Source organism: Melanotaenia boesemani, chromosome 16 (assembly GCF_017639745.1).
Source record: "Melanotaenia boesemani isolate fMelBoe1 chromosome 16, fMelBoe1.pri, whole genome shotgun sequence".
Lineage (NCBI taxonomy): Eukaryota > Metazoa > Chordata > Actinopteri > Atheriniformes > Melanotaeniidae > Melanotaenia > Melanotaenia boesemani.
Window position 1 is genome coordinate 26629641 of NC_055697.1, and position 27425 is coordinate 26657065.

At 39.7% G+C, this 27425-nt stretch overlaps 1 protein-coding gene across 1 annotated transcript in view; it reads right to left on the reverse strand.

Moving 5' to 3' along the window:
• Positions 1–24831: 24831 nt before the first annotated feature.
• LOC121656109 (contactin-associated protein-like 4) overlaps positions 24832–27425 on the reverse strand; it is a 68844-nt gene continuing 66250 nt past the window's right edge. The window contains exons 23-24 of the mRNA XM_042011155.1: positions 27293–27364; positions 24832–25572 (exon numbers count right to left, since the gene is read on the reverse strand). Coding sequence (XP_041867089.1) covers positions 25376–25572; positions 27293–27364 — 269 coding nt within the window. The 3' untranslated portion in view covers positions 24832–25375. The remainder of the gene's footprint in view (positions 25573–27292; positions 27365–27425) is intronic.

Below are 27425 nucleotides of genomic sequence, written 5' to 3' on the forward strand. Positions count from 1 at the left end.
CATGGAGACATGTTTTCTGATTTTAAAACTCTGGCTGAGTTGGCGCTTGTATATTCCAGTCTTAAGTGTGGCAGCATCACAGCACGGTGCAGCTGAACCACTGGTGCAGAAGGAGCTAGAGAAGGGATTTATGGCTCTTTGAAGGAAGCTGCATTTTCAGGAGCTGTTCCTTTTAAAGAAACATTTAAAATACTGGCTCACTCTTCTTTATTAATTTTTTAAAATTTTGAATTCAATAAAGGGTAATTCATTTCTATCAAGAAAATAATCACAGGTGACTTTTGGCTTGTGTTTTCATTGTAATCATTCCATCAGGTGCTTCAATTTCCCCATGCTTTGAACAGTGAGATCACTATTTTGGATTTCCCCTGACCAAAAACCAGTTAACTTATATGCAAAATAACTTTACCTCAAAATTTTCAACATGGGGACATTTTACTAATGAAAAATCTCACAATATATAAAAACAATTGGTAAATAAAATGTGTACCAATATAAAAGCTACTATACAAGATAAAAATATGGGCAAAAAAAGAGTATCATCAGTGCAAATTTTAGTAAATGTCTCTGGCTGGAGTGATGCTTATAAATTCCAGTCTTCAGTGTGGCAGCATCACAGCATGGATTCAGCCATGAGAAGTTGTCTGTCCGAGGCAAAAGTCCAAAACCTCATGACAATAACCTCTGCAACAATCCCACGTGAGGCATTTGATCATGCACAAGCGGCCCCACAATTCAAGTCCATGCAGACCTGGAGGTGTGAGACTGTGTTCAGCCCACAGCAGGTGATTGTCCATATTTTAAATACAATGGTTTAATTCCCTCCTCCCCTGAGCCGCCACCTTATCGTGGTGGAAGAGTTTGTACGTCCTGACGATCCTAGTGGCTATGTTGTCGGGGGCTTCATGCCCCTGGTAGGGTCACCCGTGGCAAACAGGTGGGCCCAGTCGGGCTCAGCCCGAAAGGGTGATATGGGCCTCCACTCCCATAGGCTTACCACATGCAGGAGGGGCCATAGGGGTCGGGTTCAGTGTGAGCTGGGCGGCTGCCAGAGGCTGGGATCCTGGTGGTTTGATCCTCTGCTGTAAAAGCTAGCTCTAGGGATGTGGAATGTCACCTCTTTGGCGGGGAAGGAGCCTGAGCTGGTGAGCGAGGTTGAGCGGTTCTGGCTAGATATAGTTGGACTCACCTCAACGCATGGCTTGGACTCTGGAACCACTGACTTGAGAGGGGCAGGAGCCTCTTCTATTCTGGAGTTGTTCCTGGTGAGAGGTGCCGAGCAGGTGTGGGCATGCTCATTGCCCCCTCGACTTGGCACCTGTATGTTAGGGTTTATCCTGGTGAATGAAAGAGTAGCCTCCCTCCGCCTTCAGGTAGGGGGATGAGTCCTGGCCGTTGTTTGTGCTTATGCACCAAGCAGCAGTTCAGAGTACCCACCTTTTTTGGAGTCCTTGGAGGAGGTGTTGGAGAGCACTCCTTCGGGGACTCCCTTGTTTTGCTGGGGGACTTCAATGCTCATGTGGGCAATGACAGCAAGACTTGAAGGGGCGTGATTGGGAGGAATGGCCCCCCTGATATGAATCCGAGTGGTGTTTTGTTGCTGGACTTCTGTGCTCATCATGGACTGTCCATAACAAACACCTTGTTCAGGCATAAGAGTGCCCACATGTGCACTTGGCACCAGGACACTCTAGGCCGCAGTTTGATGATCGACTTTGTAGTCATGTCATCGAACTTGCGGCCGCATGTTCTGGACACTCAGGTGAAGAGAGGGGACGGAACTGTCAACTGATCACCACCTGGTGGTGAGTTGGCTCAGATGGTGGGGGAGGATGCCAGTCAGGCCTGGCAGACCCAAGCGTGTTGTGAGGGTCTGCTGGGAACATCTGGCAGAGTCCCGTGTCAAAAAGAGTTTCAACTCCCATCTCCGGCAGAGCTCCAGGCGAGGGACATTGAGTCCGAGTGGGCTGTACCTTGCCTCTATTGTCGAGGCGGCGAGCTGCAGCTGTGGCCGTAAGGTCGTCGGTGCCTGTCGTGGTAGTAACCCCCGAATTCATTGTTGGACACCAGCAGTAAGGGATGCCATCAAGCTGAAGAAGGAGTCCTATCGGGCCTTTATGGCCTGTGGGACTCCAAAGACAGCTGATGGGTATTGGCGGGCTAAGCGGAGCACAGCTTCGGCGGTTGCAAAGGCAAAAACTCATGTGTGGGAGGAGTTTGGAGAGGCCATGGATAATGACTTCTGGACAGCTTCTAGGAGATTCTGGTCCACCATCTGGCAGCTCAGGAGGGGAAAGCAGTGTCCCGTCAACACTGTGTACAGTGGGGATGGGGGGCTGCTGACCTCGACTAAGGATGTTGTGAGGAGGTGGAGGGAATATTTCGAAGACTCAATCCCACCAACATGTGTTCCAATGAGGAAGTGGAGTCTGGGGTAGCTGGTGCTGGCTCTCCCATCTCTGGGGCTGAGGTCGCTGAGGTGGTTAAAAAGCTCCTCAGTGGCAAGGCCCTGGGGGTGGATGAGGTCTGCCTGGAGTTCCTTAAGGCCCTGGATGGTGTAGGGCTGTCTTGGCTGACACGCCTCTGCAGCATCGCGTGGACATTGGGAACAGTTCCCCTGGACTGGCAGACTGGGGTGGTGGTCCCCCTGTTCAAAAAGAGGGACCAGGGGGTTTGCTCCAACTACAGGGGGATCACACTCCTCAGCCTCCCCTGTAAGGTCTATTCAGGGGTGCTGGAGAGGAGGGTCCGTCGGATAGTTGAACCTCGGATAGAGGAGAAGTGTGGTTTTCGTCCCGGTCGTGGAACAGTGGACCAGCTCTACACCCTCTTCTGGGTCATTGAGGGGCCATGGGAGTTTGCTCAACCAATCTACATGTGCTTTGTGGACTTGGAGAAGGCATTCGATTGTGTCCCCGGGGGAATCCTGTGGGGGGTACTCCGGGAGTATGTAGAGCTGGACCTGCTTGTACGAGCTGTCTGGTCCCTGTACGACCGGTGTCAGAGCTTGGTCTGCATTGCTGACAGTAAATCAGAATCGTTCCCAGTGTGGGTTGGACTCCGCCAAGGCTGCCCTTTGTCACCGATTCTGTTCACAACATTTATGGACAGAATTTCTAGGCGCAGCCGAGGTGTTGAGGGGATCCGGTTTGGTGACCTCATGATTGGGTCTCTGCTCTTTGTGGATGATGTGGTTTTGTTGGCTTGATCGTTGTTTTCTCCGCAGGGTGGCCGGGCCCTCCCTTAGAGATAGGGTGAGAAGCTTGGTGATCCGGGAGGGGCTCAGAGTAGAGTCACTGCTCCTCCACATCAAGAGGAGCCAGATGAGGTGGCTAGGGTATCTGGTTAGGATGCCTCCTGGACACCTCCCTGGTGAGGTGTTCCGGGCACGTCCCACCGGAGAGAGGCCCCGGGGAAGACCTAGGACACGCTGAACGTACTACATCTCTTAGCTGCACTGGGAGAGCCTCGGGATCCCTCCGGATAAGCTGGTGAATGTGGCCAGGGAGAGGGAAGTCTGGGTTTCCTTGTTTAGGCAGCTGCCCCTGCGACCCGATTCCTGATAAGTGGCAGAAAAAGGATGGATGGATGCATAGATTGTTTATTTCCATTGTTTCTTAATTATCAGGATATTATAAATAGCTACTGGGGCAACAGTCAGTGGTTTTTGTCACTGTGGGAAAAAGTTACATGTATTCATCTGCTTGATGTGTAATGGCACGGTGTGGATTTTCTGTTCAACTTGTTATGTTACATGACTGAATATTAATTAAAAATGAACTAAAATGAAATGCTATTGAAAATGACTGTACTATCATATTGTAGTGCTCTGATCTAACAGCCACAAGTCTCAAGGGTAATGCATGTTTTTAGAGGAATAGCCTTTGATTGTTATTAGCAGTGAAGTTCGAGCGATATCAAATGACTTTTATCCATTGTTAAGTTCATGTTGAATTTTGCTTGTATTTCTGGTTTCATGTTTCCCTATATTTGAGCTTGTACTGTTTCTAATAAATCAATATAACACTTTTAAATTTGTTTTAATTCTTGTGTTTAATTAACTTTTTCATGTTTCTGTTGTGTTTGCTTTATGTCAAGCACTTTGAGTTGTCTTGTACAGTAGTAGCGGTTTAAAAGTTCTCCTGTTTCCATGATGGGTCCTTGACTGGTTCTTGACTGGTCCTTGACTGGTCCTTGACTGATCCTTGGCCGATCCTTCACAGGTCTGTGGGGGTAATGTAATCCCCCGCAATGACGTCGTCAGCGAGGCTCTGCCCCTAAGCAGCCCAAGTAAAAAAACAGCTGCAATCCCTCTTTTGTCCACGGGGAGGAGCAGTGATTTGATCTTGCTGCTCTCTAAACAGTTTATAATGAGCTGTGTCGCTCATTTGTTGCATTTTTGCCAACATTTAAAAAATGATTTGATTTGAAAATGGCGTCAAATAAATGTATCAAAAAAGCCGACATGTGTAGCTAATGGTGTTATGAGGCAAAGCACAACCTCCTCAAGTCGGCTAAGTGGTGAATGTCACTAGCAGCGAGCTTTCTAAACATCCCGAGGAGCGCTGCCAGCGGTCATTTGACTGCAACGTAAGTTATTCACAGTGGGGGTTGATACAGCTGCTGCATAACTGAATATTGACAAAATCATAACGTAATATCGGCAGGTAAAAATAACATAATACTGATAATGTGTAAAGCAGGGATCACAAAAGTCCGGACCCAGCCCAACCTATATTCTGAATTAGGCCTCAAAGTGCTATTATCCTAAGTAGATAAGTAAATAAATGGTTTATACTGTGAAATGAAGTGTCCCTGGATTTTATTCATAGCGATCTAGTGATAAAACGTGATAAAACGTCATACAACTGTGTCTCAGCGGTGGGACAGCTGCCTGCCCGCTGTCTGAAGCAGGCACATGCGCAAAGGCTGGTAGGAATGACAGGAACCAGCAGCCTATCATCACACAGGGTTTGTGATCTTACAGCCAATCAGAAGCAGAGTAGGGCGGCCATTTATTACAACTCCATAGCCGTGATATACGACAGTTTGGCTGAGAAAGAGTCTCCCTGAGCAGCTCTGTGGAAGTTTAGACGTGCTAAACTGCTCGTAAATATTGATGTGTTTACTTTTCCAAACAAGTAAGCAGGTAAAACTATAGACAACAACTATATAATAAAAGTCCTAAAATACCAGGTTCAGCCGTTTAGTTTTTAATACACTATAAGCATGGTAGCATGACTGGCGGTCATCAAAAGACCGCTGGCGACGCTTCCAGTGTTTAACACTAGAAAACCCAGAGATTTCTTATCCCTCTACCATGCCCAGAGTACAACCAAAAGGCTGCCCGGTTTGAAATTAACAATTCAATGGCCAACAATTAGCACCTTTACATTTGTAAACACAGCCATTACCTGCCGTTAGCTGTTCAAGCATACTCCTTGGGGGGAGGAGTGTGCTTGAAAAGAGCCTTGTGGACTGTGCTGTATAGTTTCACTCACCACAAATGGTATTTGTGCTTTTGACCATTTCTCACATTTTCATGTACCCTTTATTGAGCATTGGTCATGTGAGTTTTCATCGTCATCACACTATTGTACGCCCAGCTTGCTTTCAAGTGAGAGATTATCACGTTTCTGTTTCCACAAAGGCAAGAAGGAAAGCATAATCAAGTATTTCAAATGAGAGATAATTACATTCCTTTTGACCTGGGAACAGAAAAGCAAAATCAATTTAATGTTCCTCACTTCCTAATATGGTGCAACAAGGTTCACAGTCCTCAATGTTTTTAGTAAAAAAAAAAAAAATTAAAAAACACCTTACTAACAGGGTGGAATGGAACATAACAGAGTGGAACAGAATATAACAGGGTGGAAAATATTTGTTCCCAATTCCAAATAAAAACGCTTCAATGGCCAGATGATCAGCAATGAATAAAGATTTTTCTACAGTGATCCAGATTTTTTGTTTGTTGTTTTTTTTGTTTTACATTTTAGATTTTGTAAGAGATGGGTGTGTTTTAACAACAGCAGTTTTATCCGTGACTTTAATCGATAATTATTATCATTATCCAGTGTATAAAAATGTTGGTGTAAAAACGCCAAAGATAGATAAGCATGATGCTGAACTTCGTGGTCTTAGCTCCTGGTTTGGTGTGTCTTGTTCTGTTTATTATCATTCTGAAAGGTATACCAAGTTGTGGGCTGCATATATGCAGCCCACAACTTGAACAAAGGCTAAATTCCTCAACATTCGCACTTGCTCCATAAAATTACCATCTCCAAGGCTCCTCCACCACCACTTTGACTATGGATTGATAAGTAAATGAGCCGCAGTTTTGTAATTGTTGCATTGTCAAAACAGTTCTGTTAGTGTTGTCACACAAAATTCAGTAGACTAGTTGGTTCCTATGCAGTGAATTTACATGTTATTACAAAAATACACAATAATAAAATAGGCAAGTGGTAAGATTAGAATAATGTTATAAGTTCTGCGCAAAGACTCCTTTTTCATTTTCCAAAACAAAACTGACATAAACAATCTTGAAAAAAATGTGCACGTAGGCTATGAGGAAAGAATGAATGCAATGAAGTAGGGACTGGTTGAATAAACACGGTTTAACTGGACGCCTAAGCGAGCGCGTTGCAGGATGGCTCCAGATTTTATTGTCAAATGGTTCCAGGTCAACCAAGTCCGAACTGCTTAGAGCAGAGTCCTGCACGGTTCCGTTTTGCTACGCATACCTGCTCTAACCCGTTAGAATGACTCCCGAACCCGACTCGTCACCAATGTATTTATTCCATTTAAATCCGAACCAGACTGATGTTTAACCCGCGACCCGAGCCATTAACGCATCATTGCCATGCTGCACCGCTTCTTTTCCATTATTATAGCCTATTGTTGTTTTATCATTGTGTTAATCTAAAACACATAGATAGCCTATGAATGTTTATTTTAAGCTTGCTCAACATTTTTAAAACAGCTTTATATTCCTCTGACTGAACCATTTCAGAGTGAAGACTAAACCAGACCAGTGTGTTTTATTTTGCCACTGAGATTTATAATAGGCTACTCGGAGATTGCTGTGCTTTAACAAAATGTAATCCACCTTTCCTGGCAGCAGCTGTGTTCTCCGTTCCTGGACTACAAATCCGGCGGCAGAAAACTCTGCTGCGCAAATACCAGCGTAAAATAAACTTTCATATATTTTCTCTGTGTTGTTGTAGTATATTCAGATGATAAAACAACAATATAATAAAAAAGAAGACTTGGAAGGAGGAACAGCGGTGCAGTAGGCTATGGCACACGTTAACGTTAAAAAGCACACTGCTTGTTGTAAATACTTGGTTTATGCTTTAAGAGGTAAATATTTTGGTTAACATGTTGAAGAAATATCGTTGTTTCTTTTTTCATCTCTTGCTATGCTATTGAATTTGGCAACATTAACATGGAAATTCACTGCATTAGGACCGACTAGCCTACTGAATTTCTGGTAGCATGACAACACAAACTGGACTCGTTTGACCACTCTTACCCAATGTGCAACAATCACAAAACTGGGTCACTTGTTCAGCTGCCTCATTGCGGCTCATTTACATATCAATCCACAGTCAAAGTGGTGGTGGAGGAGCCTAAGAGATGGTAATTTTCTGGAGCAAGTGCGAATGTTGAAGAAGGCGCATGTTCAAGTTGGGGGCTGCATACAGTACCTTTTGGAATGGTAATCAGAGCGTGTCGGGGAATAGCCCACCTGGAGGGGTGACGTAATCGGGATTCCCGGCGAGCAGGAAGTCGCAGCACAGCGAGTGTTGGATGTCCCCCCGCGATTAGACACATTGAAGTGGAAGAAATTATCTCAGATCCTGCGTGGGGCTTTTATCTGTCGCCCTGTCTTCTTATGGAGGTGAAATAAATAATATGAGAATAAAATAACCCTTCCTAGCTACCTCAAACAGATTCTGTGTTGCTTGATCCAAATCTGATTTGTCTATGTTAATAATGCTAATATTAAAAGATTAATCAGTATGATAAATACATCCTATTGAGAATAGAGCTAGGGGCTGTGATCCAGTATTTGAAAGGTTTTATTAACCTACTAGCATTCATTTCTGAATAAAACAATTGGCAGCGCACAAGCATGTTACAATTTCACATTCCACGTCAAACGATGATTATGTATTAAGTTTTATGCATTTTTATGAATTGTGACTGGCCATCAGAGGTGCTTTGAGTGGCGCCTCTGCCGGTCAGTGTAAATTCAGATAAAATCTGACAGACTACGGGCGATGAGAAGTCTGTGAGAGAAGCGCCATCTTCTGGGTCTACCCTATATTACAAGGAATGGGTGGAGTTTGATTAAAACATCGACACTCCCAGGAGAAGGAGGGGGCCTCTCTGGCGGCTGGAAGTTGGAAGGCAGCTGGCTGGAACTGGAATGGAACTGGGCTGGAAGCCGGCAGGTATTCGGCTGGCTTTCAGCTTGGATGGGAACTTTTAAACCGCTACTACTGTACATGAAATGTACTATGCAAATAAATCTGCCTTTGCTTGACTTTTGATGATGCTCCAAAGTAGGGTCGATGTCAGGGGATGAGGGTGGCCACACAGAACACATAGCCAAAGTGTCAATGGTATTTCTTTTCAATATAGGATGGTGCAATGTCTTGCATTAATATGTTTTTATTGCAGAAGGCATGTGATAATTAGTAAAGAATTGTGTACCTTTTGTATTTTACCACCGTATAGTAATATCTTTTTAGTTTTGCAATGGTTCATTCCATTACATGTATGACAGCCAGTTGTTTGTTTACAGAGTGTATTGTTTCAGATTAAATAGCCTATATCAGATAAATATGCATTTCCTCTGTAGCCAAACATGCCGTATGGTATGCCATACCATACCATACCATACCATACCTCTAACCCACACTAAAAAGTTATAATTGATTTATGTTTATTCAAAATTCCAAATCTTTGTTGGGAAACTTGTTAATATTAAATTGTCTGCACTAACTTATAAAAATATATCCTCTTGAAGAAGAAAAGGGGCAGGTGATTTATGAGAACATTCTGGTAACAGAAGCAGGGGGTGGGGGGCGGGCAGGGTGTATTGTGACAGGAAGTGACTCAGCAGTAAGTTCTGCTCTGTAGAAAATTAAATGAATCACAAACTGCATAAATGGTGAAGACAATACTTATTTGAGGCTGGCAGCTTTTAGAAACATATAAGTAAACAAATGACCACTGTCATCAAGTAATTCTACTGACAAAAAGAGGCCTATGTATTCTGGACCAACATAATTTTTACAAGATGTGTCACAGTAACATGCACATCAGATCTCATGATTTTCCTGCAGAACATCTCACAGAAGTTTTACTAGATAACCTAATTGTTTAAGGGACTTTGATCATGCATGCATTTTATTTAAGGCTGCATATTACGTGTGTGTGTGTGTGTGTGTGTGCGTGTGTGTGTTTGTGTGTGTGTGTGTGAGAGAGAGAGAGAGAGAGAGAGAGAGAGAGAGAGGGTGGGTGTGTGTGGTTGATTGAAGAGATAGGTGAGAACTCTTCCCAGTAAGTATCTCCTGATGAATATCAGCCAATGAAGAGTTGAAGCAGGGTGTAGTGAGGTGGGGTCTATTCTAAATCTGGTCTGGTGATTTAAAGGAAGAGTTTAGACGTCTGGTAACTGTGCTTTCTTTGCTTTAGTGTTCTGTGGTCTCATGTATGGTACAGGAGAACTGCCTGGCCCAGGGAAGAATGTCCTTCCAGTCAAACCAACAGAAGCAGAAGCTTGGTATGTGTTATGTATGTGTTAGACTTAAAATAAAGAACACCAAATCTCAATGAACTATTCTGAATCCCCCTTTAATCTAAAGAAGAGGGGGAGAATACCCCAACAAAACCCCAAACAGCCTCAAGGCAAACATACAATTTGCTCACTTTGTTATGCAAAAATAACAAATGAGGAATGAAAGATATGTAATGTTTTCACCTGAGGCCTGTTTACAGACTATAATCTGATCTTAGTCAAACTGAACTATCATGAATGAAGAGGTAAACAGTGTTAACATAGCAGCAACCAGATAGGCAAGATAAGAAAACCACGCTTTAATGTGCCTACATAAATTCTTGAAGCCCTAACCATTGACTCACAGTAAATTGCCCAATCTGTGTATCTGTCTCTTTTTTTTTCCTGCAAACTGCTGCTAAGGCACGTGTATATGTAGACATAACATTGGCTTCTTACTTCCACGTTGAATTGTGAAAGGTTTATGTGTTCCAAACAAATAAAAAAGAATTAAAGCATTTCTGCATTAAGTGTCTTTTGATAAACATCTCTTTGTAGATTGTTAATTTTATAAAATCTGTTCAGTGGCACAGAAGAATACATGACTCTTTAATGTCCAAACACATGAATGATCAGTATAATCTAGCCTACTCTTACATTTCCAAACATATCAAATGTAAGACTTTAACGAGTGTAATCTATCATCTCAGTGATACTACTGGGTCTTGTCACAGACAGCCTTTTTCTACTTCATTAACAGCAGATATTAAATCATTTCCTGGAACTGTCACTTACAGTAAATGTCTCTCCTTTGTCTTTGTAACTGCTGCTAAGACACATGTATGTTAACAGAATTACGGCACAAATACCACAGTGTGGCTTTGCAGCTTACTGTGGTAAACCATTAATACATTTTACTGTGAAATGAAAAGATGCAAGCTAAGGCAAGATACTCAGATTATACTAAGAAAAAAAACTCAGGCAAAGACACAGGGCAGTCTGACTAACACTGATTGAAGACTAGAAGCAAAAGTCAACCATCTGGGGGGAAAAAAACAAACAAAGGAAAGTAGAGTGATTGTATACTGGACAGTTTTTTCTATAATCTCTTGAGCACGTGCAGCACACACATTAACTTCCCCAATCCACAGTTAGACAGTGTGTACACATTGAGCAATAAGCTATTCTACATAGATGCCTATTTTACACTGATTATTGTGTAATAATGTACTGTGAGAGAATTAGTTCCAAGGGGGATGGGCTATATAAAGATGTGTCCTGAGACTGAACTTCAGTTCTAACAATGTCGGCTGACCTGTGTTTTTACTTGTCTTCTGGTTGTTCCTGCTCCTGTGATTGCAGTAAACAGCTGTATCTTTTCATCTTTTCAATGAGTGTCTGTCGTTCATGTGAGGAATTTTCTTAACACAGACCTTAGCAAGCAAAAGACACCAGATAACAAAAACTGCAGAGTGATGATGATTAGGCTAATCTAGAAACTAAACTTTAACTTTAAGTAGGCAGGGGTAAAAAGCAAGGTTGAAGCAGGGAAGGAAACCAACAATGGCAAACTTAGGTGAAGATCTGACCCTGAACAAAAGAAGACACAGAGGAAATGATCTGATGAAAATAATGAGTCATTCAAGAACAGACACATTGGTGTACAACCCAGAAAGCAAACAAAACTATCTGAAATTAAGAAAGTAGCAAGCTCCATAATTTAAAAATATCAATAAACAAACTATGAGGCAAAACTTTGGGTTAGTAAGAATATAAAAACAACCTTTATACTGTTTATGCTTACGGGCCACAGTTGTGTAGTAGAAAGTGAAAGTGAGTGGAAAGCCTCTCAAACGCCATGACAAGATTAACCACAATGCCTTTTGTTTGTTTTCTTCTTTGATTTTAAGTTTTAAAAGGAAACCTGACAGTGGCCATTCCTGCAGTTATTTAGTTTTGATGCCATTGTCTTAAAATCAGAAAGCTTGTTTTCACATAACAGGTTAATGTTTCTCATTATCCCTTTTATTGTTGCTTGAGATAACCACCTACTGCAAATGATTATCTCAAGATAAGAATATTTTTTTTTTTTTTTTCTAATCACGTGACAGCTTCACATTCATTCAGACTTTTCTTTTTATTTTGTAACTTGGTCATACAGTAATGATGATGACGATGACTGTTCCACCAAGAGCGGAAACCTTCTGCTTTATTTTGAAAACATGATTCAGGAATATAATTTGATTCTTTTCTTGCATCTCTCAATAAATAATACATGTGGAAATGTCCCTAAATAGTGCTTGTTCTCCATGTTGACATTTAAAAGCTCTCTAGAGATTACCTTAAACACGCACAGCATTAGTGTGCCATGTGTTACCTTCTACTTCAGCCTAGATTCATATGTGATATCACTTCTTTATTTTCTTTTTGTTTAATAAATCCAGCATGCAGAAATATGTTACTGTTGTTGGTGATGCACAGCAGCTGTGCTTTGTGTGCTTCAGGTCACAGTTTGAGATTAGATTCTTCTTAATCTGTATTCACATTTCCCATCTGCCTTGATTAACAAGTACCTGCTATGTGAGTGGATGAGCTGCAAAACCAACGAGTCATCATGAATGAGGTGCAATTTTACTTCCCTACTTTTTTTATTACAGGCTCAGAGCAGCAGTTTAGATTATGTTACCGAAATTCAGTGAAAACCTGAAACAAAAAGTAAAGAATGTAAAGGAAAAAGTACACAAAGGAAACCAGAATTTAGAGTTTCCCAGCCACAGTTCAGCATGAAAGTATTAATAAAATTATGCTGCTTTGTCATGTTGGACTGAAAACTCCTCTGACAAATATTTTTCCACCATGCACGTCAGTCAGTAGCTCATAATTACACATCAGGCAGAAAAAAGTAGTAATTGTTTGATGATAAAATGGAATAGTACAACTTTTACTACAAAGTGCTTTCCATCAGTAACCCAGAAAATCTCAGGACATTTTTCTAAAATAGTTTTTTGTGCTTTATGGTCAGAGAAACATTTTGCAGCTTTCTTAACAGACCAGTTAATAACCTTTTGCTATCTTTATTGCATCCAAAACGGTTTAGTTGTTTTCACATGAGTCCCTGGGTGCTTGCATTATGCTGGTAGAACAAGTTAACTTATGTGATAGTTTCTATTTGAAAACCCCCAAAAGCTGCTAACTAAAAACATGATCCCCCAATCTCTCATCTCAAAAAATGCCTTGGAAACTGACTAAGAGTGACCCTATTACATTTTCTAAAAATAACTCAGCATTAACGAATGAGGATTGTTGGTGTTTGGTTTTCTTGCATCAATAACTTCCTTGTTTTTCTGTTCATATAGCTCTTAGTGTAGCTTCAGGATAAGATGAGTTATTGGTTTAAGAAAAGCAGCAGAAGAGGTAAAAAAAAAAAAAAAAAAACTTGAAATACTTTGAATAAGCTCTGACTTTCATTCTGTCATGCATTTAACCTTTTTATTTAACCTTTTTAACTGCTGGAAAGATTTGGTAGTGAGGCATAGTGTTGCTGCTTCAAAAAAAGCTTCCAGGTTGAAACCTGGGGGTATACATGGGGCTTTTCTGTGGAGTATGCATGCTGTCCTTGTGTATGTCTGAGTTTTCTATGTCCTTGTACTTACTCCACCAGTATTATCCCTGCAACAGGTTGATTATCAGAAATACTTTATTAATCCCTTGCAGGGAAATTCATAAAGTATTTCTGATAAAGTATTTCTGATTTATCTTTCAAAGTTGTACTCCATCTCTTGTCAGTGTTGGAACACACTCTAGCCCCCTCCTATTGAAAGAAATACACTGGGATGCTTCTATTCTTTCTATTCTACAGTCATTTAGCAGACAGGACCCAACTGGAAGGTTTTAATATTCGTCCCAAGAACTTGTGTCTTCCACATAAGAGATAGATGCCCTGCCAACTGAGCCATCCAGCTGCATGTCACAAAGTCATGGAAAAAGTTGAGTTTTAGACCACTAACATTCTAATATGTATAATTTCCGCTGAGTCATTTACAGCTGGCATAGCGCTAGTGCTTATTCACCCCCTCATTAGATATGCTACAGAAGCTTAGACTAGCTTCTGGTGTTTTGTGGGTATAATAAAGCTTGTGGGGTGATAAAACCTGTAGCTGCCTTCCTGTAGTACTCACTGACATTGCAGTATCTGAATAAAAAGCAAAAACGTGAGTTGAGTCAAACTGAACTTGAATCAAAGCTTTTGCTAAATTCACCAGGATGTCCTTCCAGTTCTTATGATGAAGATGACATACACTGGGATTCTGTGGAGAATCTAGGCCATGAGTGAACACATGTACAAATGATGCTAGATGCATACTTGCCCGAGTAGAAACCAAGAAGAATTTTCCATGTAGGGTCTTAATCCCAACATTTTTCACAAGTCCACACATAAAATGTGAACTCCAAACTTTTCCTTGCCTTTAACCACTTGGCCGTGCAGAAGCTTGTAACATACAAGGATTTATGCCATCATACAGCTCAATTTCTAAGTATATTGAGTATAGGAAATTAGGGTTAGGTTAACTAAATAATGATTAACTGTCTGAGCTGTGGCAAAACACCCTCAACACAGTGGAAGAAAGGCAGGTGTCCAGTGTCTGGCTTTTTGCATGCTGGGTGCAGAGACTGCTGTGGGGAAACACAAAGAGTTTTTGAACATGAGCCTGAACCAGGTAGTGACTCAAAGAAGTTGATAAGTGGACATGATCTGTCAACATACTGTCACAGAAGATCAAGTTCAAGATTGAAACAGGTGCAAGAAAAAACAAACAACAACAACACACACAAAAAAAACAAAACAAAACAAACAAAAAAAAACCACTAGAATTATACAGTTATCAATATTCATGCACAACAAAGTTGAAATTTTCGAACTCACTTGTTACACTCTTTCTCTAACCACAAGCAGTAGAGTTAACATTCAAGTGCAACAAGCATTCTAGCAGGGTTTGAAATATATCAAACTTTGCATGAGAAACTGCATAATCAGTGAGTTGTGCCATTTTAATTCCATTGTTCAATTGCCTGCACAATGACAAAAATGTTATCTTATCTTATGAACCTGATAGTCAGGCATGACAAACAAAATGCAAATGGGACTCAGAGTAACAACAGTTAGCATCTCTTTTTAGGCTTAAGGGACTTTTCAGCTAGTACACACTACAGGAACTCTGCCAGGCAAATATACAATAACAAAAGGCCTTGATGTACAGGGAGTTGTCTTCCCTGTTTAAAGAAATTCTGCTCTGAGGCACTAAAGGAGAAAATAGAGCAGAAACTCTGAGATGAAAAGAAATGGCCACATTGCCGAAGTTAAACTGTGCACAGGGTGGCTCAGCTCCAAGGTGCCAGTCAGTCATGGGGACAAAAAATTTGAATTTGTATGAGTTGTGCTGATCTAAATAAAGTTATCAAAAGAGTGTCCTACTCTGAGACTCTGGTGAAGCTGTATCTGTCATGCCAAGTGAACAAAAGATTTTCATTCCTGAATGCAAAAACAGGACCTGGAGGACAGAGAAAGCTGGATGAAGAGTCATCATACCTCACAACCGTTAAAACTCCTGTTGGCAGGTGCAGGTGACTCAGACAGCCATTTGAGGTAAACTGTGTACATGAAATCTTCTGTTGCATAATGGATGCTATGTTAGAAGTCATAACAGGAGCTGCAACTATTATGGATGATATTCTGATTTGAAACACAATTCAGTGCACAGTCATTTAGAAAGTCATGAGCTGCAACATCCTGAAGCTCAACTTCAATCAATGACTTTTAACTCGTTGTACTCCTACCTCTGCTCTGCTAGTGGAAATCATGCAAGTAGTAGCTGCCTTGGTGCTGCACTCCTGCTGCATTTCCATCTAGGGTTCAGACAGATGTGAAAGAGGGGTCTATTGCTCATAAGTGCCAAACAGGCTGTACATTATATTTTGGAGTTAAAGAAAAGACAGGAAAAAGAGGATTAATATAAAGCCTTTGTTGAGAAGTTTAACCACAACGTTACCCAAAATACACATGACTTTTAGAAGGAAATTTGGTTTTAATCTTTTAAAGTCTAGTGCAACATTTGTGTCGACGCATGTTTTACCTTAAATGAACATTACATCAACCTTTTCAAGGCAAATGTTTCTTTAATTTGGAGATACCTAGGGCAAATTCAATAACACATTTAAAAAGAAATCTGGAAAACTGCCGAAGATGTTCAAGTGTCACCTCAGATGTGAAGCACTTTAGACTAAAGTATCTGCTTTAAGTGGCATCTGTTAATAAACTTGATTACTGACTGGATTTTTTTCCTCTTTGCCAGAAGACTAATTTTTAGATGAAGCTAGACAAATAAAACCACTGACTAATACTACTTTTGCTGCATCCAAACATCTCATGTATTTTTAAAGACACAAACCCTGTTCTGTTACTGTATGAGTAACCTCTCAGGTAATGGACAAATTGTTCCCCCGTGTGCTTAGACCACACATGCTGTTCACACAGAAGAAGCTTTCACCGAATGAAAATAGATTTCTTCCCCATTTTAAAGGCAAACTTACATCACTTTAACCAAATAATTATAATAAAAAACAAAGACATGAATTTCCATACATATTTATATTATAAAAATAACATACAAGTGTACATTTGTACAATGGAGTTGCTCCCATTTACATTTTTTTTTCCAGTTTTATTTTTAGCTTAGCAGTCTTATTTAAAATAAAACAAATGAAGGTTAATCAGTTCACAAGATATTTCCTAAAAGTTAGACACTCAGTTACACAATATTTCACCAAAGAATAAGTGTAAAAAAATATATGATGCGTTTATAAAAACAAAAAACAGGCGTCTTACAACCACAAACATAGCTAGATTTGGTCTTTTAATAGGACTTCCTAAAACAGCATTAAACATCTGCAGCTCATCCAAAATGCTGCTGCTAGAGTTTTAACCAGGACTAAGAGATCTGAACACATCACACCAGTTTTGAAATCTTTACACTGGCTTTCAGTCAGTCACATGTTCAGAGAATATAAACCTAGCAGAGCTCTTAGATCCAAAGACTCTGGTCAACTAGTCCAGACCAGAGTCCAGACTAAACATGGAGAAGCAGCATTTAGCTGTTATGTTGCAAACAAGTGAACAAACTGCAAGTAGAGATTAAACTTTCACCAAATGTAGACATTTTTAAATCCAGGTTAAAAACATTTCTTTTCTCATGCGCCTATGCATGAAATCTGCACGGAAACTATTTAACTTATCTTGCTTTTAATCATTTTAATGTAATTTATTATTTTATTGTGAATATGTGTTGATGCCTTTTACTATTTCTAAATATCTGTAATGCCTTTGTTTTATGTAAAGCACTTTGAATTGTCCTGTACATGAAATGGGCTGTACAAATTAACTGCCTTGCCTTGCCTTGATTTAGTTTTACTGAGTCAACACTTTTCATCTTTTTTTATTTTTTGTCAACATTAACACCCCCAATATCTAAAATACTTGAATCTGTTATCACATCAAGATTAGCCAAAGGTGAGAGTATGAGCAACATGGAGAGGACTTCCTTTTCATGGAGAGTGTAACAGTATAAGAAAGGATGGATGGATGGATGGAAGGAAGGAAGGAAGGATGGATGGATGGATGGATGGATAACATAATGCAACTCTTTTTAGCATTAAAGTAGTTCCAGGCTTACTTCATGTAGGAGTTTCTTGTTTCTGAAAGGCAAGGCAAATTTATTTGTGTAGCACATTTCATGTACAAGATAATTCAAAGTGCTTTACATAAAACATAAAAACATTACAGCAAGGTGCAGGGAAAGAAAAAAAAAAGAAAAACAATGAATAAAAAAGATAAAATTGATGACATAAATAAAGTTAACGAAATAAAGTTAAGATTTCAGCGTAAAAGAACCAAATGCAGATCTGAATTTCTAAATAAAAACTAATGAAATGCACCACAGAACAGGTGGGTCTTCAACCCTGATTTAAATAAACTGAGTGTTTCAGCTGATTTGGGGCTTTCTGGGAGTTTGTTGCAGACATGTGGAGCATAGAAGCTGAATGCAGCTTCTCCATGTCTGGTTCTGACTCTGGGAACTGATAAGAAACTGGAACCAGATGACCTGAAGGTTCTGGTAGGTTCATACTGGGTCAAGAGGTCTCTGATGTATTTTGGTCCTAAACCATTCAGAGCTTTATAGACCAGCAAGAACAAGAGAATCAGATTACTTATGTACCCATACCATAAATCTTTTTGGTCAAAGGTTGCATATCAAAAATTGGTACGGCAGCAACCTCTAGTGGTGCAGATTTCTTTTTTTTTTTGGAGTTCAAAAAGCCATCTTCCTTCTCAACCTGTATCAGCGTTTATACAGAGAAGTATTGTTAATGTGATCAGAAAAAATTATACAACATCATGATTAGTACACCTCAAATCACAACAGTCTCACATTCCTCACTGCAAAAGAATCCCAGCCCAAAGAATCATCTGTTTGGTCATAGCTGATGTCTGACAGCACAGAAGAAGCAAATCCATCAATTCTACTTAATCTTCAGTTGGAGTTCAAGTTGGCTTTGGCAACTTGTGGTGCCTGGGCGTGAGCGCTAAGGAAGGCCAGCGCTGATCATTGTTCCTCACTTAAATGGACACTGCTACCATTGTTCTATGAAATCAGCAGCTTCTAGATTAGTTGTAGCTGCTGCTCTAGCTTCTCATAGACAGCCTCTGCCTCCACATCCACCTGTTTCCTAGCGTGTTTCAGTTTGACTTTCAGGGCACCCCTCTCTGTCCCTGTTTTAGCTAGCATCTCTTTAAAGGAAACCAGCAATTCACCTGCCAGCAACCATCTCTTACGACAGTCCTCAAAGTTTAATGCCAGCTGGAGAAACTGTAGTTCAACGCTCTCACTGAGACGTCTACCTGAGCTCAGAGACTCTTGAACTTGTTGTACAGGCTCACCATAGATTCCTTAGTGTCTCAGTGCTGCTGTGCGATACCTTCCCTGTGACCCTACCACAGACAAGTAATCAAACAGCGTTCCATGTTTGACTGTTTATTCCTACACCAGCAGCAAAGCCTCACCTGGAAAAGTTTGTACATTCCTTTGCAAAGTTCAAAATCAGAGCCAGTTCTTTATAACAAGCTTTGGAAGGTTGCAAGCATTGCAATAGCATATAGGGCACATTATATAGATATGAGTCATTGCTCAGACTAAGACATGAATAGGAATATCCATCTGCTACTCACATACACAATACATCACAACTGGAAAGTTGTGTTATTTAGAATAGGGTCAGTAGCAGGAATATTGTTGTTCATGTACATATGCTGTAGTCACCATTTCTTATAACCTAGACTAGATCTGAGGTCTGAAAACAGACATGTTAATCTGTCACCTCTCCATCCCCCACCCATCCTACCTCAGGTGTAAAAGGTAAATCTGCTACATTGCCACCAATTAGGCTGCTGATGAGACCGATAAATACACGATTGTTTACTCTCAGCAAATGTTTTGTATATAAATACACTGACTGGCCCCAAAAAGTCACCACCTGGATTTAATTAAGAAAATAGGTTTCAGCCTCCTACTGGATGATGATGCTGATAAATAAAAAAAAAAAAGAAAAAAAAAGATGGAATTTAAATGACTAACCAGTGAAGTGTGATTATTGAGTAGCAGGTTACTCCAGAGTGAAAGAGCTGCCACTGCCTAAGTCTGATCAACTTTGCGGTTTAAGTGCAATCGCTGCTGCACTAAGGTCAGCTGGCTGGATGATCTCTGTGATATATATGAGCTGTAAAAGTGGAACAGCTGGCTTAAATAGCTTCAGTTTAAAAATGATTCAGGTTGATCTCCTGAAAAGCCTCATGAATGTTGTCAGTTGTTATTAATGGTACAGCACTAATATAAACATAGAAAGTTGCATGTAACAGGAACAAAAGTAAATTTGCAATACAAAGGTGTAAAAAGCCGTCACAGGCAACAATAATTAACTTAAAGTTTTGCTAAGATGCCACAAAAAACCTGGTGTAGATTCTATATGCTGCAGGAGGATAATGATTAAGACGATTCAGATGTGGTAATTAGTAAATTAATTGACTGGGGCAGAAAGCAAAACTGAGATAAAGAAAAAGGTGAAATAACAAGAGTACATATATAAGGAAAAGTAGATATAAGGTTTATACTTATCAAACACAGATAAAAGTAAAATGAAAACCAAGATAAAACAACCAAACCAGAAGATCTATGAAAACATGATGGAAGAAAATATAATTAGTGATATAATTTTAATTCAGTGTTGTATTGTTGCAGGTTTTGTAAGTTCATTTCATTCATTGTACTTTTAAAATGAGTCTACACTGATTAATATTGATGCAAGAACTTTTTGCTTAATTTCTCCTTTTATTCTCAGCTGAGAATTAAAACATTTTAAAATTGCAGTTTTCTCCTGGGACAGTAATCTGCAATCAGTCCTCATGGGGTAAAGTTTTCCAGGTGGGGAGATCAGCATGGCTGCCATCACCTCTTTTCAAATAAGTTTGGGGCTTTTAAGAGAAAGAATCAGAAAAGATCCATTTGTAAGGGAATTATCGATGTGCATGATTCTCCAGATACCCAGAAATGTCTTTTAAACCTTTGTCTTTTTTCTAAAGCAGTTTTTGCTTTGTGGTATAGGACTATACACTTGATGGCCACTTTATTAGGTACAATTAATTGTCAACATAAATAACTACACAATCATCACCTCAATATATTTAGACATGTTGACATGGCATAGAAGACATGCTGAAATTCAAATTGAGCATCAGAATGGGGAATAAAGGGGATTTAAGTGATTGATCATGGCATTGTTGCTAATGGGCTGGTCTTAATATTTCAGAAACTGCTGATCTTCTGGGAATTTCACACAGAAGCATCTCCAGGGTTTGCAGAGAATGGTCTGAAAAGGAGAAAATATCCAGTGAGCAGCAGCTGTCTGGATGCGAATACCTTGTTGATGACAGAGGTTAGAGGAGAATGGGCAGACTGGTTGGAGATGATAGAAAGGCAATAAGATCTAAAATAGCAACTGATTACAACCCAGTTATGCAGAATCTCTGAATGCACAACATATCCAACTTTAAAGCAGATGGGCTACACAGCATCACAAGACCAGACCAGGTGTGTAACGCCTGTCAACTAAGAACAGGAAACTGAGGCTAGAATTCACACACACTCACCAAAACTGGACAACAGAAGATGGAAAACCATTGTCTAGTCTGAGGAATTTAGCCTTCAGCTCTCTATTCAGATCGTAGGGTCAGAATTTAGTGGCCAGGACATCCTGCCTTGAATCAACAGTTCTGGGTGCTGGTGGAATGGTGTAGGGGATATTTTCTTGGCACACTTTGGGTCTCTTAGCACCAACTGAACATCATTTAAACACCATGGCCTACCTGAGTATTGTGGCTGATCATGTCCATCATATATATATATATATATATATATATATATATATATATATATATATATATACTATATAACCACAGTGTAGCATCGTCTAATGGTTACTTCCAACATGATAATGCACCATGTCACAAAGCTCAAATCATCTCCAACTGGTTTATTGGACATGGCAATGAGTTCACTGTACTCAAGTTACCAGATCTCAATCCAGAGGAGCGGCTTTGGGATGTGGTGGAACAGAAGATTCTCATCGTGAATAAGCAGCCAACCAATCTGCTGCAACTGTGTGATGCTATCATATCAATAAAGGGAGCAAAAATCTCCGAGGAATGTTTACGCCACCAAGATTTAAGGCAGTTCTGAAGGTAAAAAGGGATCAGAACTCAGTACTAACAAAGTGTACCTAATAAAGTGACCACTGAGTGGTATAACTGCTTTAAGTAGTTTGAAAACCTATTGTCAGAACAGATTAACTGCAGCAATGCATGTTCAAAAATGTTCATATTCTATTATGATATTGTTGTTTTTGCTCTACAAAGTGCTACAACTAAACAACTCTTAGTGTACCAGTACAACATTTTGTGCTCTACAATGATGTGAAGTTTTAAATAGCCACAAGATGGCGCTATTAACTTTACTGACAGCAGCAGCTGTTGCAAAAAAAAAATAAATAAATAAATAAAAATAGGCAGTGTTGACAGCTGTGCTGCTGCCCCTGCTGTGGTTTACAGTAAGTTGATAAATCTTGCTCTCTTGCTTTGAACTAGTTGCATGAAAAAACAAAGCCTCTAGAGATAACAGCTACAACTGAGATAAAAAGCAACTGTTCATGTGATTCCCATGACAAGTCTCTCTTGTGTTGAGTCCCATTTGGCTACAGCTGCCGCACACACAAAAAAGTCGACATGATCTAAATTTGTCTCAGAAGGGGTTTGCAAGAACAGGAACACTCCAGTTTGTGGCCTACGAGCTGCTGACCCCAGATGACTTCACTGTCAGTGTGTGCAAACACATGCTGCATGTTGCCAGAAGAAGTCCTCAACAATACAGGCCAGCTGACACCAATTACAGCAGGATCACAACAGTGGCACAGTTTGCTGCAGCTGAGTGGAGGAGGCTTTCAGTTTTAAAATATGCCGTAATTAAACTGTGTATCCATGCAAAACTCCTGAAGTCTATTAGAATAGATCTATGTAAAATATGCAGATAGAATTCAAACAGCATTTGGAAGAAGTCCGAAATGTGATTTGAACTGCAATTTATGATTTGTACCAGTACATCTTAGTGAGGATGATCTGGCTGTTTAAAAAAAGCCAAATTCAGAGTGGAAGCAGAGAGCATGGAGAGCGAGGGACTGTGGACAGACAAGATAAATGCTGGTATTTTGGGGGAATGTTCTACACAGGCAAAGTTACCTACAGTTTGATGTCTGGAAACGTGTGTGTAAAACCTCTGATTTGACCTGCAAAGAAACCAAAAAGCCTTCACCTTAATTATTATCAAACACGGTTTTCCCTACTCACGTTGTGGTCTTGTTTTCCTAATAAGCTGGTATTGGAGGCCACCTATCTGATGACAACCATCCAGCTGCTTTCACCTGAAACCAGAGCACCAGTGTGTATGCATGGAAAGTCGGTGGGAGGCACAACCACATATCAGAGCTTTGTGTTCATGTGTAATATTTTTTAGCTCTGAGAGAGGCCAGGTCAAGCTCTGACAACAATCAGCCAGACATCATCTGCACCTGAATGCTTCAGTGGTGAAATTATCGCCTCGCTGTTAAAAGAAATGTCACGCGGTGAAGAAAGGACCCACCCAGCAGCAACTTAATAAGTCCAACATTCGTGAATGTAAATTTATGGTGATTCCATCTTCTGTGTTGAAGCTTAATTTAACAAAGACAAAATTGACTCAGACAGTAGCCGTCTGAATCTCTGATGATGTCAACGCCTGTAAGTGTTAAGTGTTAAAAATCTCACAAAGATTGCACTCATACTGAACTAATAGAGGAAATGTCGAAAGTGTGCAATGGAACAAAATAATAAACAAAAGCAACACTTGAAATCGTAGCTCTACTGTGAGCTTTCTCCAGCGAGTGAAAGTCAGTTTGATGTTGACTTGTCTTATCTCCTGCTCTGTCAGTTTCTTTATTTTACCCTCTTCCTCCAGCAATGCTGTCTTCCATTTCTTTTCTGAATTGGCCATGGTGCACATTAACAACGGCTGGTGTGTTGCTGGCATGTGACACAGTGCTGAAAAGCAAAACCCAGCTGTTATATGATGCCCCGGCTAGAAAAAAGAAGTTATGAAGTGGGGTTTTCAGACTCGGGAATCTGCAGGGCAACAACTGCTCCAAAAATGTGCATTATGTCAGTGTTTAATCAAACGGAAGGATATTTTTGAATATCTAATATTCCAGAAAAAGGAAAGCATACAACTCAGGGCTAACAGATAACATTATTTTTTGAGTTGCAACACTTTTTGTTCATTGGGTATTGCTAGTTTCCTTTCAGAAGAAGGTTCCAGATTGTCTGATATTTTCTCCACTAAACTAAGTGTAATGTGGCTCTTCTTGAGGCATTTTTGATAAATATTCACAAATGGAGAATCTCTTTCTGCTGTAAGTCTCCTCCTGCTCATGTTCTGCAACACCGCTAAGGTATGGTTAAGTAATGTTGCAACTGGTAATGAACAAGGTTCATTATCAATTGCAGTTGCAGGTAAATCTCATCCGTTTGCTCGATTTGTTTTGCTTCCTGATTCTTACACTCGGTAAAAGAAACTCTTATGCAAAAATACATAGAAAGGGCAAGATGCATGTTTATATTACAAGCTGAACCTGTAAAAACTGAGATAACACACCTAGATAATTGTGTTTGGAGTTTGATTTACTTCAACAGCCAAAAACATCAACTTAAAAAAGCTCATTAAGACTCTGTCAGCTGGTGGTCGCATAAAACATTCTCAAATTGTCATTTTGCTCTACAAACACTATTAATTTATAAAAGCAGTGTCATCTGACAGAAATGCCATTGAAGTAAATTAAAGACTTGTTTGTTGTCATTAATGATATCTCACAGTCCACATAGTTGCAGTGTCAGACATATTTTGGGTTTACGTTTCCCAAGAAAAGGATAGTGGTCCAATTAAGTGGCAGAGTTGAAGTCCATATAGCTTGATCCAAATGTCCATGTATCTATAATCAGTGTCCTCCTTTTTTAGGGTCCAATTATCTCCGCAGTGGCTTAATAAGTCCAGACAATAGCATTTTAACTTTTAACAGCACTTTTTTTTACAAGTTTTTATTTTATTTTTTAATTAAGCTGTTTAGCACCATTTCATCCGTTATCACACCTGATAGTAACTGACCATTAAACATATAAAGGACATGTGCTTATTAGTGTAAACAGGAAATGAGGATTGTTGGTTTAAATGTAGAAATTTTTTTCAGATAAGAACAGCAGTGATGGAAATTAATATGAAAGACCAATGATGGGATATGTTAGGTCAAACCCAGTCAGGAAGCAAAAATGGACGTCTTGGTAGCTTTTTCCAAATCCAGGAAAATTTATTAAGATTAATTGTAAACAGAGTAATAAATAAATTAATAAATACATGAACCTATCAGAAACCATGAAGATCAACTGGAAATGAGTGTAACAAGGCTTTCTGGCTCAAAACAGCAAACATTCAATATAATCTTCAGGTTGTTCCAGATCCAACCAAATGTTTCATACAAGCAACTCCATGAAAAAAAAGAAAAAAAAATCTTTAATCATTTCAATAAACACAGAAAGGATGGCTCAGTATAAAGTCTTCTTTTAAAGAATCACATCATTGTGTACCAACAAACGTTTGACTAACTGTACTGACACAATATAAATTGAACACTTTGTTTTTGAACGTTGTCGATCAGTCCGTATAAAAATACAGCCACAGAAGCTAAAACCAAACAAAAGACGGAAGTTTGTGGTTTTTTATTTGTCTTGCTGTGTTGAGCCACTGTTCTGGCTCCATAAGTTGCGTAAAGCACTGAGGATTGGCAAGGCATCTCTGTCCCTTTCCCCCTCAGCTCCAACAACACAGCGACAGGAATCTTCAGTATTTAATTGAAATATTCCTTCTGGTTCTCAGTAGGACCGTTCTGTGAGCTGGATTGGTTGCTGAATGGCAGGCCGGGAGCGTCTTCTGGTTTTACTGTTTTTACGTCCTGGCTCCGACATGTCCCCTTCCTTCTGTAGAGGAATCGAGCCAGTATGGCTAACGCAGACACACTCACAAAGATCACCACAGCTATCACACCTACAAAGCAGAGGAAATGGTAAAATTACGTAGGGACTAAAGAGAGCTCACTAGTAAACTCTCCTTGAATACAAAAAATAAGGTTTCTAAATGAAGATGAGTTTTACCATCACTGAGAATAAAATCAGGTCTAAATATCATGAGGGAACACGATTGCCTTTTACTGCACGAAGTCTGTAACTCTAAAGCTGTCACTGCGTGAGCAGAATGTGTTTTCTCACATTTGCAATGCAACATTTTTTTTCTTTTTTGTACCTCTGCAGGGCGCTTTCCTCTTAACTTGGTAAGTTATTTGTTTTTGCTGCTTTATTTTCAGCAGTGTGTGTTCTGGTCCCAATTCCAAAACTGAGACCACCACATAAAAGAAATTTCCACTTCTGTACCCCACTGATGAGTGACTCAGTTTCACATTTAGTCAAATGGCACTTCTTCTTTACTGATGCTTTGAGTATCTTGTTTAATTAGCGGTTGTGCGAAATGATTATTTCATACAGAAATGTTTAATGTCCACATTTATTTGTGGGTAAAAATGGGAAGATAAATCTTACTTGTGTACATGGGTAAAGTTTCATTATAGATATTTATGTGCAATGAAGGCTTTGGTGAAAAGAATACAGATGCATAACTCTACATAGGGGCCATCACTACTCCTCCAAGCTCTTATTTCAGTAAAAGTGAGAATATCTATCTGTGAAATGAAAATAGGGAACTATTGTTATGTAAGTGCAGCATTGATGATTTCCATGGAATATTCATTAAAAGGGAACTCGTAAGCTGATTGTATAAAAAATGGAATCTAGAGTACTTCTTTTTTTAGAATGATGAGCTCTGGACACATGGCAACAACAAGTTCACCATCAAGCTGAAGTTGTTCGGTATGAGCGTTGTGATGTTATATTATTCATCATCCATGGAAATGTGGGTAGATGTTTAATGCACTCAGAGTGGCTAAAATTACTTCAGAACTGAATTTGATCAGTAAGAAAAGGGAAACAAATTTGTACGATGACATAAAAAGGGCACAGTAACATTTAAAGCAGCTTTCATTAATGCATGGGCTAAATTTATTTCTTTTCTCGTGAAAGGTCAGCAAAACATGTAATTTGGTCTGAGGATGCAAAGCATCCACACAAATTCAGATTCTCTACTAAAAATATACAAATCTTTTTAGTTACAAGCTAAATAGCTAAAAGCTGGGTCAGTTTGAAATGTCATCCATGCTTTTACACAGGGACAGTATGATTGCATACTTTATGTTGTCAGTGGGAGTAAAATTGTCTGAAAGTACATATTTTTCCATGCAGATAGCGGATTAGAGATTAGTGATGTCTGATGTTAAAATGGGAAAAATAATGGCTAAAAAAACAAACAGGACACCATCTCCACTTAAAAATTGTACCAGAACTTAATGAGATTTTCCCCTGCTCATAAACTAACTCTGCCCACTTTGATAAATTCAAGCTTGTAGGTTTTGCAGAATCTTGCTGGCAATAAGCAAACCAGCAGCGCAGTAGGTACTGAAAAAAACTGATTGTTTTGCTCTGTAACAAGTTGGGCAGTCAAAAGCAATTTGTTTTTTTCTAATAAGTTGTGTTCAACTGTGTTCAAGTTCAACTGCTCAGAGACTTCTGAGTTATGAACATCTTTCCAATCACTTTTTCCACAGAATAATAAATACATATTGAATCCAAATTAAACAAACCCTGGTAGGAAACAATACCTCCAATGAGAGCTGAGTCACTCCTGATGGCATTCACTAGAGGTTGGCCTGCTCCCACTGACCCTGACTGGCCTGCAGTAACAAAGCAACAATAAACAGAAGACAGGAAGAAAAAGAACAGAAAAAAACAAGT